The following is a 20164-nucleotide window of genomic DNA, read 5'->3' as shown; positions in this document are numbered from 1 at the left end:
CCAGTCACAGACTGACTGTGATCTCTGTGTGCTCTTAAGGGAAATTGTACATTACTGTGTGTGTATTTATTATCCTTTCCCTATATGGACACCCCTCACTGGTGTTAGTGGTGAGGATTGAGGCTCCTTGATTGCTGGGCCAGTGCAGGGGTGTCACACTAATTGTCAGGGAAATGAGTTTTAGGGGAAGTGAACTTTAGGGGAAGTGAAGTGTCAGTCATTTGGTCTCAGTCAAATGAGCTTTAGGGGAAGTGAAGGTAACCCATACATATATATATATATATATATATATATATATATATATATATATATATATATATATATATATCTATGCACACACACACACACACACACACTTGCTTACTTTGACAAATCAACAATGTCAACAGCAAGAACGTTGACCACAAATGGTTGACAATGCAAATATCAATAAGCAACTGCTATCCCCTACGCCCCATGATAATTATACATACTAATTTGGAGATCATAAAATCCCAGGTTAAGGTGATATTGCCCTGACCAGGGATTGTCAGTTTAACACACCTGTTGACCATCTGTATTTATTGAACAGTTGCAGTCATTAAGTAGATATGGACCACCTAGATTTTTGACAAAATGCCCAAGTCCCATATATAGACATATATATATATATATATATATATATATATATATATATATATATATATATATACATACACACACACACACACACACACACACACACACATGTATATATATCTATATATATATATATATATATACATATATATATATATAGGCGGCCACAGTGCTGCATCGGTTAGCGTTATTGCATCACAGCAAGAGGTTTTCTGGTTTGAGCCTCAGCTAGGGTGCCTTCTGTGTGGAGTCTACATGTCCTCCATGTGGTCGCGTGGGTTTCCTCTGAGTGCTCCGGTTTCCTCCTACATCCCATAGACATGCTGTTGGTAGATTGGACACTCTAAACTGGCCCTAGGTGTGAGTGCATGCATGTGTGTACCTTCTGTGGAAGGTTGGGTACTGGGCTGGCAACTCGACACCGTAAAAAACTCTACTGTCAATCATGAGTGGACAGGTGATCTGCTGTGGTGACCCCTAACTGGGAAAAGAAGAAGAACCATCACCTTCTGTTAGACACATTGAAATCTCTTTCTCTTGACTCTCTAGCATTGCGCTGGTTTAACTCCTATTTGAAAGATAGAAAGCAAGCAGTCCTTTGGGAAAGCCATTTATCCTCTCAGCTCCCAATTACCATCGGGGTCCCCCAAGGATCCATCTTAGGTCCCCTTCTTTTCTCCTTATTTATAAATAACCTGTCTACTTCCCTCCCAACATCCACATGCATTCAGTATGCAGATGATTCAACTCTCATCTGTACTGCTGAATCTCCAGCTGAACTTCATTTGTCCACCCAAAAAGTCTTTACAGCAGCAGAAAATTGGTTCCAACATATCTGTCTCCTCCTTAATCCCAAAAAAAAAAAACAAATTATTACTCTTTTCTCCAACCATTAAAACTGCTCCTTTTTCCTTTTCTATTGTCTCTAACAATGGCACCATCATAACACCTGACTGATCCACCAAACTACTAGGGTTTACAATAGATAATCAACTTAACTTTGATACCCACATTAACCTAACCTGAAAAACTGTTAATAAAAAGATAGGTGCCCTCTATAGACTTAAACCCTTTCTGACAGCAGCTACCAGGGTGTCTCTAGCACAAACTCATCTCACCTCTACATTAATGTATGCCTCTCCATCTTTTATCAACCTATTGAAATCTAACCTTCAGAAACTAACCACATCCTACCATAGCATTGCCATGTTTGCCACAGGCTCCCCATTTCGTACCCATCATTGTGTTAATCTCAAAAAAACTTGGCTGGCTGGAACTTCAAAATCTTATTCTTCTACATCAATTAGTTATCACCCAAAAAATTTTCTATTTCCCTACTAATGCACCCATACTCAACAACCTTCTTGCCCCATACAGGAATCTTACTTCCCTTCGCTCAGCTAACAAACTGTTAGTAGCTTCTCTCAAATCACACAATAAATCTGGTGACTCCTTCTTCACAAATGTTATTGGTTCACACTAGAATAAACTTCCCACTGAGCTGACTTCTTTAGTCTCATCACAACTTTTTAAGAAACAATTAAAGAAATACTTTAAATCTCACTGGCTTCGCCCTTGCTCAAATCCTGACTGACCCGAGCATCTAACTTCCATGATAGTTCTCTCCTTAGCCTGTTGCTGTACATCCGTTCTTTCCCACTATTTCTCTCATTATTCCTACTCCTCCTTTGCAGCTTACCTGGCATCCACTTGGATATTACTATTCCTATAATGTCACTTTCTCATTTACAGTACATATATTACTGCAAACTGTTATCTCACCTTCTATTTGAACCCTTGTATTTGCTTCCTTCTGTAGAAGTCTAGGCATTAAATCTGTTTGCTCTGGCACAAAATGTTGATTATATCTGTAAATATTGTTAATAATGTATTAGACTCGATGTTTGGTTACTTTTTTTTTTCATTCCAATTCCTGCTTCTCTAAAGAGTATGGGATTGGGGATCCTCATGACATTTTTTTCTGTTTAAATTGATACTGTTCTGTAAATTGTTACTTTTACATTAGTTCTGTAGTTTCATACCTAGTGAGAGATTCCTTCACTTCCTGTTTTTTGGTATACTTGTCTGAGGTATACCAGGTGTTCAAGCTGATGGAAAAAGTGCTGAGGTCATGCTTGCACATGTCCTTGTAACACAGTTTAGGTCACATTTCCAGCCTCTTTCCAGACCACAGCTCTCAAAAGAAGAGGTCTTTCGGTATTCAGTAATCTGTCATGCATGAGACATGACCCAAGCAGCACATACGCCTCTGTTTCAGAATTTTGAACATGGAGGTGGTGCCTGCTTTGTCAAACACTATGCTTTTGGTGATTTTTATTCTGGCATGGGTTACCAAGTATGCACCTAATGCAGCGCTTATGGAATACATTGTTACCAAGTATGCACCTAAGGCAGCACGTATGGAATACATTGTCACCAAGTATGCACCTAAGGCAGCGCGTATGGAATACATTGTTGCCAAGTATGCAACTAAGGCAGCATGTATGGAATACGTTGTTACCAAGTATGTGCCTAAGGCAGCGCGTATGGAATACATTGTTACCAAGTATGCACCTAAGGCAGCGCATATGGAATACTTTGAGCCACTGCTACTGTTTTAAGTACAGAGCCCATGTTTCACTGGCATGCAGTAATGTACTCAAAACACAGGCTGTGTAAACCTGCATCTTGGGGCACACAGTGTGCATATTATTAGCCCCCACTCGCTTTGTCAGCTTGGAAAATGTTGTGGCAGCTTCTCTATGCACTTGTTGATCTTGTTATCTAGTGACAAGTTGTCAGAGATTGTAAATCCTGGGTACAGAAACTCAAGGACAACCTCTAGCTCATATTGTTGTATGTATAAATTTATCAAATTCCTCTTTTTCGTGTTGGAACAAGTACAAGTAGATAAGGGTGGGGGGTGCTATAAGAACTTTATAGAGAAAAAAGAAACTATGTGTCAGATGAAGCTGCAAGCTGACCAAGAACCTGGTTTAAATGAGGTGATTAATATTATGTCCTTTCATAAGGACAGAAAGATGGAAGTTAGGAAACCTACATAATGTTATGGCAGGATAATGATTTGTTTCCTGTACTTTTTCTGTGTTCTTAACAGTTTGTGTCTTTAAAACTTTGAATTATGATTCAATTACTGTCTTATCCTGTTATATTTTTCATATAAAAAGATTTTCATTTGAATGCAATTTTTTTCCTGATGAAGTCCTTTGGTCGAAAAGCGAATAAATAAACATGTTATGCTTAATTGCTCACATTCATTCCTTCCAGTCTCAGTATAGCAAATGGCTTTTTGCTTTTTTGTGTTTGATTTGCCACACATTTGCCTTTCATCTTACTTCAAGGGGGGTGCTGTATGTGCATATCCATTTTTTTGCTCAGTTACTGAGTCCTACCCTCCTTATAAGTGACTGTACATGAGCAGGTGAAGCATATAATGTCTAAATGTACCTCTCCAAACATCTGCACCAACTGGAAAGGCCACTGAAATACCTCACAAAGATAATCCATGGCTTTCAACACCTGTCCTATGCAGACAGGCTCAAGTCACTATCACTCTACTTGGTATTATACAGACTGCTCAGGAGTGATCTGTGTCTTGCCTACAAGGCAATCTCAGACCCTATCCTACTAGAGATGCTCTGTATCTGTAAGTCTAATTCCTCACACACTACCCACTCAAAAGGCTTGAACCTAATATGTGACATTAACAAAACCTGCTGGAGAGACAGGTTTGTCTCCCAGAGGCTGCCCTGTCTCTGGAACAGACTTTCCATACACATCAAACAGAGTACCTCGCTGACCTTCTTCAAGCGCAACCTTGATGAGAGGATAGGAAACCACAAATTTGTCCCAGGGGTTCCACCAGTGTCCCTCATTGACAGAGGTGACAGGTGCTGACTGAGGTTTCTTTTTGGGGATAAACTCTTGGCTAGGCTTGTAAGGGCCCCAGGGCCATTAGCCTAGTAACCTTCTAGTATCCTATGATCCTATGGCCTGACAATTCTTTTCAGCTACAGCCCAGACCAAGTATAGAAATGCAAGGCACAATGCATAAAACAAAGTTCATATAAGTACAGAATAGCAACATAGAAGTACTCTTGGTAATATGAGCCAGAAAGAATAATTCTTACAATTTTAAGAGATAAGCTGTCACTTTTTGTTATCACAGTCATGAAAAAATACTGGACAATCACTAACTCAGAAATATTTGCCAACAAAAACATGGTGAAAGAAAACTTCTACATCGGGTTACTTTATAACATAATAATAAATTATAATAATCAATGATATCTGCACATAATCCATTACTGTACACAGAAATTAGTTCTTGTATTTATCTGTAATCACAAGATGTTAAAAATACATTTCATTTTGAATACCTACATCCACATAATTTCCATTAATGTAATCAGAGTGTGGATCCCCTTCTAATGGCTGAAGTCGTACACGGGAATGGTCATCTGAAAAATAAGCGAGAGATCGATTATTTATCCGAGCAATTCACGTGCAGTGAGGGTGCATTGCTCTTCTGAAGAGTCTACATATAATAATATAACATCATATTATTTTGCATTCTTTTTCTGAAGTCTCTACATGTAACACAGTATTACTTTGTTTGCATTACTTTCTGAAGTATCCACATGCAACTCTGTAACATTGTATTACATTGTTTAAATTACTTTTCTTTAGTCTCTACGTGTAACATTGTATTACATTGTTTAAATGACTTTTCTTTAGTCTCTACATGTAACATTGTATTACGTTGTTTAAATTACTTTTCTTTAGTCTCTACGTGTAACATTGTATTACTTTGTTTAAATTAGTCTCTACATGTAACATTGTATTACTTTGTTTAAATTACTTTTCTTTAGTCTCTACATGTAACATTGTATTACTTTGTTTAAATTACTTTTCTTTAGTCTCTACATGTAACATTGTATTACATTGTTTAAATTACTTTTCTTTAGTCTCTACATGTAACATTGTATTACTTTGTTTAAATTACTTTTCGTTAGTCTCTACATGTAACATTGTATTACTTTGCTTAAATTACTTTTCTTTAGTCTCTACATGTAACATTGTATTACGTTGTTTAAATGACTTTTCTTTAGTCTCTACATGTAACATTGTATTACTTTGTTTAAATGACTTTCCTTTAGTCTCTACATGTAACATTGTATTACTTTGTTTAAATGACTTTTCTTTAGTCTCTACATGTAACATTGTATTACGTTGTTTAAATGACTTTTCTTTAGTCTCTACATGTAACATTGTATTACTTTGTTTAAAAGACTTTCCTTTAGTCTCTACATGTAACATTGTATTACTTTGTTTAAATGACTTTTCTTTAGTCTCTACATGTAACATTGTATTACGTTGTTTAAATGACTTTTCTTTAGTCTCTACATGTAACATTGTATTACATTGTTTAAATTACTTTTCTTTAGTCTCTACATGTAACATTGTATTACGTTGTTTAAATGACTTTTCTTTAGTCTCTACATGTAACATTGTATTACTTTGTTTAAATGACTTTCCTTTAGTCTCTACATGTAACATTGTATTACTTTGTTTAAATGACTTTTCTTTAGTCTCTACATGTAACATTGTATTACGTTGTTTAAATGACTTTTCTTTAGTCTCTACATGTAACATTGTATTACTTTGTTTAAATGACTTTTCTTTAGTCTCTACATGTAACATTGTATTACGTTGTTTAAATGACTTTTCTTTAGTCTCTACATGTAACATTGTATTACTTTGTTTAAATGACTTTTCTTTAGTCTCTACATGTAACATTGTATTACGTTGTTTAAATGACTTTTCTTTAGTCTCTACATGTAACATTGTATTACTTTGTTTAAATGACTTTTCTTTAGTCTCTACATGTAACATTGTATTACGTTGTTTAAATGACTTTTCTTTAGTCTCTACATGTAACATTGTATTACATTGTTTAAATTACTTTTCTTTAGTCTCTACATGTAACATTGTATTACTTTGTTTAAATTACTTTTCTTTAGTCTCTACATGTAACATTGTATTACTTTGCTTAAATTACTTTTCTTTAGTCTCTACATGTAACATTGTATTACGTTGTTTAAATGACTTTTCTTTAGTCTCTACATGTAACATTGTATTACTTTGTTTAAATGACTTTCCTTTAGTCTCTACATGTAACATTGTATTACTTTGTTTAAATGACTTTTCTTTAGTCTCTACATGTAACATTGTATTACGTTGTTTAAATGACTTTTCTTTAGTCTCTACATGTAACATTGTATTACTTTGTTTAAATGACTTTTCTTTAGTCTCTACATGTAACATTGTATTACTTTGTTTAAATGACTTTTCTTTAGTCTCTACATGTAACATTGTATTACTTTGTTTAAATGACTTTTCTTTAGTCTCTACATGTAACATTGTATTACATTGTTTAAATTACTTTTCTTTAGTCTCTACATGTAACATTGTATTACTTTGTTTAAATGACTTTTCTTTAGTCTCTACATGTAACATTGTATTACTTTGTTTAAATGACTTTTCTTTAGTCTCTACATGTAACATTGTATTACGTTGTTTAAATGACTTTTCTTTAGTCTCTACATGTAACATTGTATTACTTTGTTTAAATGACTTTTCTTTAGTCTCTACGTGTAACATTGTATTACTTTGTTTAAATGACTTTTCTTTAGTCTCTACATGTAACATTGTATTACTTTGTTTAAATGACTTTTCTTTAGTCTCTACATGTAACATTGTATTACATTGTTTAAATTACTTTTCTTTAGTCTCTACATGTAACATTGTATTACTTTGTTTAAATTACTTTTCTTTAGTCTCTACATGTAACATTGTATTACTTTGTTTAAATTACTTTTCTTTAGTCTCTACATGTAACATTGTATTACATTGTTTAAATTACTTTTCTTTAGTCTCTACATGTAACATTGTATTACTTTGTTTAAATTACTTTTCTTTAGTCTCTACATGTAACATTGTATTACTTTGTTTAAATTACTTTTCTTTAGTCTCTACATGTAACATTGTATTACTTTGTTTAAATTACTTTTCTTTAGTCTCTACATGTAACATTGTATTACTTTGTTTAAATTACTTTTCTTTAGTCTCTACATGTAACATTGTATTACTTTGTTTAAATGACTTTTCTTTAGTCTCTACATGTAACATTGTATTACTTTGTTTAAATTACTTTTCTTTAGTCTCTACATGTAACATTGTATTACTTTGTTTAAATTACTTTTCTTTAGTCTCTACATGTAACATTGTATTACTTTGTTTAAATTACTTTTCTTTAGTCTCTACGTGTAACATTGTATTACTTTGTTTAAATTACTTTTCTTTAGTCTCTACATGTAACATTGTATTACTTTGTTTAAATTACTTTTCTTTAGTCTCTACATGTAACATTGTATTACTTTGTTTAAATTACTTTTCTTTAGTCTCTACATGTAACATTGTATTACTTTGTTTAAATTACTTTTCTTTAGTCTCTACATGTAACATTGTATTACTTTGTTTAAATTACTTTTCTTTAGTCTCTACATGTAACATTGTATTACTTTGTTTAAATTACTTTTCTTTAGTCTCTACATGTAACATTGTATTACTTTGTTTAAATTACTTTTCTTTAGTCTCTACATGTAACATTGTATTACTTTGTTTAAATTACTTTTCTTTAGTCTCTACATGTAACATTGTATTACTTTGTTTAAATTACTTTTCTTTAGTCTCTACATGTAACATTGTATTACTTTGTTTAAATTACTTTTCTTTAGTCTCTACATGTAACATTGTATTACTTTGTTTAAATTACTTTTCTTTAGTCTCTACATGTAACATTGTATTACTTTGTTTAAATTACTTTTCTTTAGTCTCTACATGTAACATTGTATTACTTTGTTTAAATTACTTTTCTTTAGTCTCTACATGTAACATTGTATTACTTTGTTTAAATTACTTTTCTTTAGTCTCTACATGTAACATTGTATTACTTTGTTTAAATGACTTTTCTTTAGTCTCTACATGTAACATTGTATTACTTTGTTTAAATTACTTTTCTTTAGTCTCTACATGTAACATTGTATTACTTTGTTTAAATTACTTTTCTTTAGTCTCTACATGTAACATTGTATTACTTTGTTTAAATTACTTTTCTTTAGTCTCTACATGTAACATTGTATTACTTTGTTTAAATTACTTTTCTTTAGTCTCTACATGTAACATTGTATTACTTTGTTTAAATTACTTTTCTTTAGTCTCTACATGTAACATTGTATTACTTTGTTTAAATTACTTTTCTTTAGTCTCTACATGTAACATTGTATTACTTTGTTTAAATTACTTTTCTTTAGTCTCTACATGTAACATTGTATTACTTTGTTTAAATGACTTTTCTTTAGTCTCTACATGTAACATTGTATTACTTTGTTTAAATTACTTTTCTTTAGTCTCTACGTGTAACATTGTATTACTTTGTTTAAATTACTTTTCTTTAGTCTCTATGTGTAACATTGTATTACTTTGTTTAAATTACTTTTCTTTAGTCTCTACATGTAACATTGTATTACTTTGTTTAAATTACTTTTCTTTAGTCTCTACATGTAACATTGTATTACTTTGTTTAAATTACTTTTCTTTAGTCTCTACGTGTAACATTGTATTACTTTGTTTAAATTACTTTTCTTTAGTCTCTACGTGTAACATTGTATTACTTTGTTTAAATTACTTTTCTTTAGTCTCTACATGTAACATTGTATTACTTTGTTTAAATTACTTTTCTTTAGTCTCTATGTGTAACATTGTATTACTTTGTTTAAATTACTTTTCTTTAGTCTCTACATGTAACATTGTATTACTTTGTTTAAATTACTTTTCTTTAGTCTCTACATGTAACATTGTATTACTTTGTTTAAATTACTTTTCTTTAGTCTCTACATGTAACATTGTATTACTTTGTTTAAATTACTTTTCTTTAGTCTCTACATGTAACATTGTATTACTTTGTTTAAATTACTTTTCTTTAGTCTCTACATGTAACATTGTATTACTTTGTTTAAATTACTTTTCTTTAGTCTCTACATGTAACATTGTATTACTTTGTTTAAATTACTTTTCTTTAGTCTCTACATGTAACATTGTATTACTTTGTTTAAATTACTTTTCTTTAGTCTCTACATGTAACATTGTATTACTTTGTTTAAATTACTTTTCTTTAGTCTCATGTAACATTGTATTACTTTGTTTAAATTACTTTGCTTTAGTCTCTACGTGTAACATTGTATTACTTTGTTTAAATTACTTTTCTTTAGTCTCTACGTGTAACATTGTATTACTTTGTTTAAATTACTTTTCTTTAGTCTCTACGTGTAACATTGTATTACTTTGTTTAAATTACCTTTCTTTAGTCTCTACATGTAACATTGTATTACTTTGTTTAAATTACTTTTGTTTAGTCTCTACATGTAACATTGTATTACTTTGTTTAAATGACTTTTCTTTAGTCTCTACATGTAACATTGTATTACTTTGTTTAAATTACTTTTCTTTAGTCTCTACATGTAACATTGTATTACTTTGTTTAAATTACTTTTCTTTAGTCTCTACATGTAACATTGTATTACGTTGTTTAAATGACTTTTCTTTAGTCTCTACATGTAACATTGTATTACTTTGTTTAAATGACTTTTCTTTAGTCTCTACATGTAACATTGTATTACTTTGTTTAAATGACTTTTCTTTAGTCTCTACATGTAACATTGTATTACGTTGTTTAAATGACTTTTCTTTAGTCTCTACATGTAACATTGTATTACTTTGTTTAAATTACTTTTCTTTAGTCTCTACATGTAACATTGTATTACTTTGATTAAATTACTTTGCTTTAGTCTCTACATGTAACATTGTATTACTTTGTTTAAATTACTTTTCTTTAGTCTCTACATGTAACATTGTATTACTTTGTTTAAATTACTTTTCTTTAGTCTTTACATGTAACATTGTATTACTTTGTTTAAATGCCTTTTCTTTAGTCTCTACATGTAACTTTGTATTACTTTGTTTAAACTACTTTTCTTTAGTCTCTACATGTAACATTATATTACTTTGTTTAAATTACCTTTCTTTAGTCTCTACATGTAACATTGTATTACTTTGTTTAAATTACTTTTCTTTAGTCTCTACATGTAACATTGTATTACTTTGTTTAAATGACTTTTCTTTAGTCTCTACATGTAACGTTGTATTACTTTGTTTAAATGACTTTTCTTTAGTCTCTACATGTAACATTGTATTACTTTGTTTAAATGACTTTTTTTAGTCTTTTTTCATGTAACATTGTATTACTTTGTTTAAATGACTTTTCTTTCGTCTCTACATGTAACATTGTATTACTTTGTTTAAATGACTTTTCTTTAGTCTCTACATGTAACATTGTATTACTTTGTTTAAATGACTTTTCTTTAGTCTTTTTTCATGTAACATTGTATTACTTTGTTTAAATGACTTTTCTTTAGTCTCTACACGTAACATTGTATTACTTTGTTTAAATTACTTTTCTTCAGTAATAGATGTAACATTGTATTACTTTGTTTAAATTACTTTTCTTCAGTAATACATGTAACATTGTACCATTTTATTTGCCATACACTTCAGCAGCTTCCTGTTATCAAGTATAATTTTGTTGTACGGATACTGAGAATAACAGAGGCATGAGTAAAGTGTCAGTTTTTAGGCTACTGCTACTCATAATATAACATTACTAGTAAACTGTATGGTTATGTGACATGATAGATACTTTTCATAATATGTCCAAACAAACTTAATACTTTTAGTTAGTCAGCATATGTCCCATGAATGTAATATTTGCTTTAAATGCATTCTTAAGTCACTATAACTTAAAACTGTTTGGTGCCAGGTAACTGATTGCACCAAGGGACTGCCTGACTCTGTATGCGCAAGCTAGTCTTTCCTTCCCTCACTAGTTTGCCTTCTATTATTTGATTTAACTATTCTACATGAGCTACTATGCTCAGGACTACTGCAACATCATCCTTCTTATCTCATTTTCTGGTGTATAGTTCTTGTTATGAACTACACCCTTTATTGGTGCACAGAGATATAATCATTTTATATAAAACTATAAATCCTACATAAAGATGTTTACATTATATAATAAAATAAAGATGTTCACATGTGCATATATCATAGGCTTCAACAATGAATAACAGCTACCAAGTAAAATACTCTAGTTTCAAGGGCAGTCTGAGGTCCAACTTGGAAAATGTAGGCCTATAATGGTATTATGGCCTGTCTGTGAAAGGCACCAAAATCCTAAGTGATAAGTTTAAGTCAACCATTTAAACCAAAGGGAAAGTATCAGGGAACCCTAGCTTTTTCTACAAAATTATCAGAAGAGATATTGCTATACATTTAGCTAGGGAGAACATTAGAAATGGTGCCAACAACAAAGGAAAAGTATCAGGGAACCCTAGCTTTTTCTACAAAATTATCAGATATATCATATCAGATTGCATATTCTCTGCAATTATACAGAGCTGAGTATTATTTTCTGGTTAAAGAGTTTAATTGTTGCTTAGATCTGTGTTGAAACTGTTGTCTCACTGTTCTGAGAGACTGATCGGCAAATATACAGACCTGAGAATATTTTTTGGTTTTAAAGTTTGTACTGTTAGTTTTTGCTTAGATCTCTGTTGAAACTGTTTTGTCCCACCTACCCTTCCTATTTTTGGTTTGTAGTTTAAATTTGTTGGCTTTTGCAGTTGCCCGCCCCACTGTAGATTTGATCTGGGACACTTCCCCGTCCCATCTCTTTACCACATTCTACCTAATAAACTCTTTCTGCACTTGCTTTTAGTCCTTTTTAATTTAATTGCATTTTTAAACTGTGTTTGGTCTAGTATTGCTGCATACTCAAGTGTGCTAGCTTGCACTGCATGTGAATTGTTTTTTACTACTGTTTTTGCTACTTTTCTGTAAAGCTGTAAGCCTGTTTCCTACCTTTCCTGTAACTAGTGTTCCAGATACAGATTTGCTGTATCCAGGACTGTATGTAAGCTTCTGAGTCCCCCAAGCCTTTCTGTGTTGGAGGGAAGCCTTCTAGCTTATCAGTGGGAGTGGTAAGCACTAGGTAACCTGTCTACCACATAGGGAGTGTTTCTGGCCCAGAATTTGTAGTTATTGGCTGTTTGGGGAATCTCTTCCATCTCTCTCAACTTTATGATTTGAAAGCCTGTATTTGCACTTGTTTCTGTCCTGAAACTCATCTAGTGCAGATACAGATTCTTAGTTTTAGCACTTAACTTTGCTTGTTCATGCTCAGCACTTGTTCAGAACTTGTAAGCACTAAATAAACTACTAATTACTATAGCACTCAGTCTTCCTCATTACCTAGAGGAAAACAGTTTTTGTACTTACTTTTCTCACTTGCTTAGAGAAAAACAGCTTTTGTACTCACTTTCCTCACTTATCTAGAGGAAAAACCCTGCAACTCTCTTTTTGCATGGTCTTGCGCACAGAGCAGTGTCGGGCAGCGCCGGTTAGCTGGGGTATACTATTCCCGGCCCCACAAAGTCTGCGCTGTAAATTTTCCCATAGAACTAGGCAAGCTTCAACTCAAGTACTTCAGATCAGCTGCTCTTATTGCAGCACTTGCAAAACAGAAATCAGCACTTGCCCAAATCTCCTAGACAGCACTATTATTCTCCAAGTTTCCTACACAGCACTATTATAATATAGCATAAGACCCTCGATTGTCCGCAGGACTTAAGTTCAATTTACTCTTCAAAGCATGTCTAGAGGTCAGCTTCAGGTGTACTCTCCAGTTCATCTGGTGGAATTGGGCATCCTGAGGCAGTGTCACAACTGCCTCATGTATACAGACAACCCTCTCCTCTTACCTCTAGACACAAACACTTGTGAGAGATACAAATACACAGCCAGACTGGAGGCTAAGCGCTCTCAACCCATGAATGTAACAGACAGTCAAGTGGATAAGGGACACACTTGCATCACACCACCTGTCACACATGAATCTACAAAACAAGCACTGGCAAAACATACGCATAAATACACGAAAACATATTCGGAGGCACTAGGTACCAATCTGAAAAAGAAACAGTGCTCTCCAAAGCAGACAAGCAAGCAACCTGCACCCCCAAACACAAGCCAGAAAACACATAAATCACCTCAGCAGTGTGCCTCACAACAGCCCTTAAGGCAAAACACCATACCTAACATGCTAGTAATAGGAGACTCTATAGTAAGGCACACGGATGTTCCACTCACCAGTCTGAACAAGGAGAAGATTACTGTCAGCTGCCTTATGGGTGCTCAGATCTGCCACATAATACAGGCACTTGGGTCACTCCAGAACAAGTACAAGTATGACGCTGTCATTGTACATGTTGGTGTGAATGATCTAAGATGTACCTCCCTGGACTACATGAAAATAGACATTGAGGAGCTCTCTGATCATGCAGCCCAAGCTGATATGACCCTGACCTTGAGTAGCATACTACCTTCGCCTAGAATGATACCACAATACAAAGACAAAATGATCAATTTCAACAATTGGCTAAGCTTCTGGTGTCATTCTAAGGGGATCCAGTGTCTGTCTGCCTGGGATGACATGATAGACAAGCCTCGCTGTTTTGCCAGAGATGGGTTGCACCTGTCACCCCTAGGTTTTTGAATACTGGCCAAGGCTCTTGGCGTCCCCATAGTGCCTTTTTTTAGGCAAGGCTCAAAGGACAAACCAACCACCATAACCAGCACAGGTAACCAAAAACTAAGGGTAATGCTACTCAATGCCAGAAGTCTCAACCTCAAAATGCACGCACTCGAGGCTCTCCTCATCATGGAGAAAATCGATGTTTGTGCAGTGACGGAAACCTGGTTCAAGGCTCAAGAGAGCACCCCGGCACTGCCAGGTTACAATTCATATCATACCTTCTGGCCTCAGTTACCGGATCACAGTACAAAGGGCGGAGGTGTATCCATATTCATCAAGGATACCCATATCTCCAGGTTAGTAGCGCAGCATGATGCCCCAGAGATCATCCATGTGCAACTATCAGCAGGTAAAACCACATTTGAAGCCGTAGATGGTTATAGATCGTCCACCATGTCCCAAGATGCTCACTCTGAATTCCTTGAGACATTGGAAAATATAAAGGTCCTACCCAACACCATAATCTTGGGTGATTTCAACTACCCTGGTATAGACTGGGCGAACTACCAATGTTCCAACTCCTATGCTCAGCGATTCATAGAATTTATAAATTCAAATGCCCTTGAACAACTAGTATATTCCCCCACTAGAGGGGACAACATATTGGATTTAATCATCACAAATATGGGCGCCCATTGTACCACACCCATTATCACTCCCTCCTTGGTCAGATCCAACCACAAACTGATAACCCTGGACATCCTCAATCCTCCACCTCCCCCAGTCAAATAAACCATAGTCAAAAACCTTTCCAAAGCAAACTTCAAACTACTTGCATCCGAAGTGGAAAGCTTCACTATTCCCTTGCAGAAGGATAATGATATACAGGATGCGGAATCCTACACCAAGGCACTCTATATGCATCTTCAGGATTGCATGGACCGTGCTATCCCAAATAAAACCAAGACTCCTTCCTCAAGCAAGAAGAAACCAGTCTGGTGGACCCCAGCCATAAGCAAACTTTACAATAAAAGGAGGAGACTTTTACAAAAAAAGGCCAAATCTCAAGTAGAAAAATCATCCCTGATCAGCATTAGTAAGAAATTGAGGGCCCTCATCAAGTCAACTAAAGCTAATTTTGAAAAGAAAGTTGCCAAGGATGCCAAGGATAACCATAAGGCCTTCTATGGTTACGTCAAAAACCTAAATGGCAACGCTCAGGTCTGTTCTGAGCTAGTACAAAATGGAACAAAATACACTGACCCCACTGACATTGCCAACATCTTGGCTGACAGGTTCAGTGCAAATCACCCCCCCCCCCTCACCACCTACAGGGCCTATTACCATTCCAGGGGATTGTGTAAGTCCAATTATTACTGATACGTTGGTTAACAAGGCTCTATCTAAAGCTAAAAACACTGCCTCCATGTGACCAGATGGTGTCCCAGGCTGTGTCATAAGCGAGCTCCAAAAGGAATTAACCCCGCATCTTAATACCCTGTTCAGTCTCAGCCTCTCCACAGGATATGTGCCCAAAGAATGGCACATGGCAGTGGTAGTCCCACTACACAAGGGTGGGGCCACAACTGACCCTGGGAACTACCGACCAATAAGCCTGACCAGTCTGATCTGTAAGGCTATGGAGTGAATCATTATGGAACTCATAAATGGAGAGATTGGGAACCTCCAGTCACTGGACCCTACACAGTTCGGCTTCGTCAAGGGCAGATCATGCCTCCTGAACCTGGTGTATTTCTTTGAGACAGTTACTCAGGCTATAGATAAGGGAAAGGAGGTACACATGGCTTATCTTGACCTTGCTAAAGCATTTGACACCATTCCCCTCTCAGGTATTATTGATAAGCTCACCAGCCTGGTCATAAACCCTTATGTCACAAGATGGATCGCAAACTGGCTCTCAGACAGATCCCATAAAGTAAGAGTAGCGGAATCTATGTCCGAATCCAGACCAGTAATGAGTGGTGTGCCTCAGGGCTCTGTCCTGGGGCCCCTTCTGTTTGGCATATACTTCTCAGAAGTACAGGCAAGCACGGAAGGTCTGCGGCTGACTAAGTTTGCAGATGACTGCAAACTGGGTGCTATAATAGAGTCTCTGGCCGACATGGATATCCTCCAGAAGGGCCTAAATGAGACTGATGCATGGTGTCAAAGCCATGGTCTCAAGCTAAATGCAAAAAAATGCGTAGTAATCCCCTTTTGAAAAAATAGAGTACCCGCAAACTACAACATAGGAGGTAATCCCCTGAAATCTGAAGAAGAAATAAGGGATCTAGAGACCCAAATAGATAGTCAGCTTTCCTTTGATAACCATGTTGCCAAAGTGGTTAGAAAATCCTTCTATGTGACCCATCTGATCACGAAAAGGTTTGCATCAAGATCTAAGGATGTAATGGTGCCCCTCTACTTTTCCCTCAATAGACCCATTTTTGAGTACAATATACCAATTGGAATGTACCTGGCTAGACATCTCCAGCAGATGGAGAGACCACAAAAGTACCTAACCAAGAGGATTACTGGCCTCAAACAGTTGCCCTATGCGGCACGATTGAAAAAGCTAAGACTGTTCTCTGTTGCATACTGCTTTCTCAGAGGCGATCTCTGTCTAACGTACAGAGCCATGTCCAACCCAGAATTGTTGAACATGCTCCATCTTAGCAAAACCAAATCTACTCGAGCTACACGCTCTAGGGATATAAACCTCAACACAACAATGAATAGAACATGCTGGAGGGATAGATTCCCTTCGCAGAGACTTCCCTTACTATGAAACAGGGTCCCGATCTACATAAGACAGAGCCCCTCACTATCACTCTTCAAGAGGAGCCTTGATGAGTGGATGGGTAACAGAAAGTTTACACCAGGGATCACACCAACAGCACTACTAGATAGGGGCCAAGGGTACTAGCTGCTAGTACAAGGGTCTAGGGAATTACTAAAGGAGTGGTGAATACCACACAACATGGCAGGGCTAATATATGCCTTCGGGCAGATAGCCCAGTACCAACCTATGAACCTATGAACCTAAGAGATACTGCTATACATTTAGCTAGGGAGAACATTACACATGGTGTCATACCTAATATCAGTTTTGTTAAGGAAAAAAGGGTGAAGATGAAAGAAAAATGGAAGGTAAGGGGAATCAGTGCCAACACTCTACTCAGAAAAGACTGATCGTTTATGTTTGATAAAAGAACAACAGAAAATAGGTGTACAGAAAACCATGATGGAAAAATAAGCTCTAGGCTATAGCCCGATCTTCTCCAACCTACAGGTCTCATGCCACAATCCAGCTCACCAAAGGTTTCCCTATGACACGCCAAGCCGGCATCTCATTAAAGATGTTGATAGAAAGCACTGAACATTTTAATCATGGAGGTATGAATTATGGAATGTTGTTTTACCAGTACTTCCATAACTCTTACCTCACATGTATAATATGCACTGCTGATGTGAGAAGAACAGCATGACTGAGAACTGCACTCTTAACAACCACCATTTTTACTGTGACCACCTTACACTGAGGTCAGACAGTAGCACCAACAATAGTAAGAACCCTATGATATATAGCACATGCAATGACATTTTGACTTACCGGTGGCATCAAGATGTACTGTTTTGAACCAGAAGGAAACACTGTGAAAGTGCTGCAGTATGCAAGTTATTTCTTTTAATTCCTTGCAAATATCCAGATATTATCTGTAGGTACTGGTGGCAGTGTACAGTGCCCACAGCAGCATTCTATTATATATGTGTATATAAATATATATATATATATATATATATATATATATATATATATATATATATATGTGTATATAAATATATATATATATATATATATATATATATATTTATTTATTTATTTATTAAAGTGATAATAATGGTTGTGGCTGTGGGGACTGTAGCAGCTAGTTGAAATATATTATTGTGACAAATTTTTCCTTTCATTTTGTTTTCTTTTTCTTTCCTCAGAATCTAACATGGGGGGATACACAATCATTTCTTTGGGGGGGCAGAGAGTAGCCTGTTTGTGAAAGCAAATGATAGCTATGAAGACAATTGAATGATTATTTGAATGGCTTGCCAGTATGGCAGTATAGCTATCTCTATATATAGAGAGAGATATATGTTGGTACATAATATGTCTGTTCTCAGTAGTCACACATACTCAGTTTAAGAAATCAAATCATTACACATACCACATTGACAGTACTAGTAAACCAACATTAGAGGGCAAGAATAAAAATATTACTTAGTAACATCAATGTTAACCAAAAATATTCATCAGACTAATATGCAGTACACCCTCCACACAAACAGTGAACTTAGTTAAAATACTATTTGACATGGACTCGGGCAGATAGCATAGTACCTACCTATGAACCTATAATTAATCAATGGGGAGGCGAAAGCCGACACACTCTGGCTAGGCTTATAAATACCCTCAGGCAGATAGCCTCATACCTACCTATGAACCTATAATTAATCAATGGGGTGGAGAAAGCCGACACACTCTGGCTAGGCTTATAAATGCCCTCAGGCAGATAGCCTAGTACCTCTACCTACCTATGAACCTATGAAATATACTTAGTATTAGCATAGACTACTCATAAAGTACAAAGTAGATACAAATCACTGCAGTTTTTAACCTCAGCCATCTCCCAACTCAGTGCAGTGCAGTACAGTAAACAAGCAAAAAAAAATCCATATTTCTGTAGACAAATAAGCCATTTACTATATCAGCTATAACTACGCACTGACTAAATACATTTTGCTGACATTTTAATTTTTGACTTTGACAGCTAGATAGGCATGATCATTAGCAAGTAATGAAATAAAATAAATCAGTTCTGATGTCAGGGGTTCCTGCTAGAATTTAGATAGACATGAAATTACAAATCTGTCAATAAAATAAGCTTAGTGAATGCCAAGAGTAAACACATCCCACTCTCCAGAATTAAGACATGCACAGACCACGACAACAGCAACAAAATCAGGGATCCTCTTGCAGCATAAGTTGGGTTAGTTGAAACTTGGAGGAGAAAACAATTTAAAGTCAGAATGTGGCCCCAGCAAAACTGGCTTGGAGACTAATAGCAACAACCACAAAGAAATGAGAAGGCCTTAGCAAAATTAACAAATTCCGGAGTTCCCAGTGGGATTAGTAGTTAGATGGCGGACCGTCAAAAAGGGATCAGTAGTAGCATTAAATTATTTGAGTTCTCACCAAACTATACTTAGTGTTTATTTATTTACTGACATTTGATTGCCAGGAAGGTAAGATTGGCAAAGTATTACAAAACATTTTAAAAATAATAATTTAACAATCTTTTGCAATACACAGTGAGAAAAAAGCAAGCTTATGCTATATTTAGAAAGAAAGCCAGGGGAGATAAACTAATAGAAGTAAGAAAGGGAGTAAAAAAGGGAGAGTAAAGAGATGTAAGTTGTGAATAGGTATTAGCCACACTTAGGGATATTGTTTATCCTAGCCAATCATTAATAAAATATAGAGCAAATAAAAGCCTCAGTGAAAACAATGGTTTCACTGCAGGATTAACACGTTTGGAGTGCCCCCACTTAGGTTACTAAATTCCAGAAATCACAGTTGATCTAATGAAATTCTGAAGCCATACTTTTTGACAGACTATCCTGTAAGCCAACTGCCAGACTATCCTGTAAGTCACCTGACAGACTATCCTGTAAGTCACCTGACAGGCTGTCCTGTAAGTCACCTGACAGATTAAAGCAAAAACTTACTGGTGCCCATCCTGGAACTTGAATTAGCAAAGA

General features: G+C 35.2%; 1 protein-coding gene across 8 annotated transcripts in view; it reads right to left on the bottom strand.

The window, feature by feature from the left end:
* PTPRM (protein tyrosine phosphatase receptor type M) overlaps window positions 1-20164 on the bottom strand; it is a 4358319-nt gene that overhangs the window by 523361 nt on the left and 3814794 nt on the right. For all 8 annotated transcript variants that reach the window (XM_044066519.1, XM_044066517.1, XM_044066518.1 and 5 more), the window contains one exon: window positions 5023-5099. In XM_044066519.1, coding sequence (XP_043922454.1) covers window positions 5023-5099 — 77 coding nt within the window. The remainder of the gene's footprint in view (window positions 1-5022; window positions 5100-20164) is intronic.

Source organism: Protopterus annectens, chromosome 3.part1, assembly GCF_019279795.1.
Source record: "Protopterus annectens isolate FY-2018-M chromosome 3.part1, PAN1.0, whole genome shotgun sequence".
In the NCBI taxonomy this organism is placed as follows: domain Eukaryota; kingdom Metazoa; phylum Chordata; order Ceratodontiformes; family Protopteridae; genus Protopterus; species Protopterus annectens.
The sequence above is the reverse complement of the archived record's forward strand: the minus strand, read 5'-3'. Positions and strand labels throughout refer to the sequence as shown.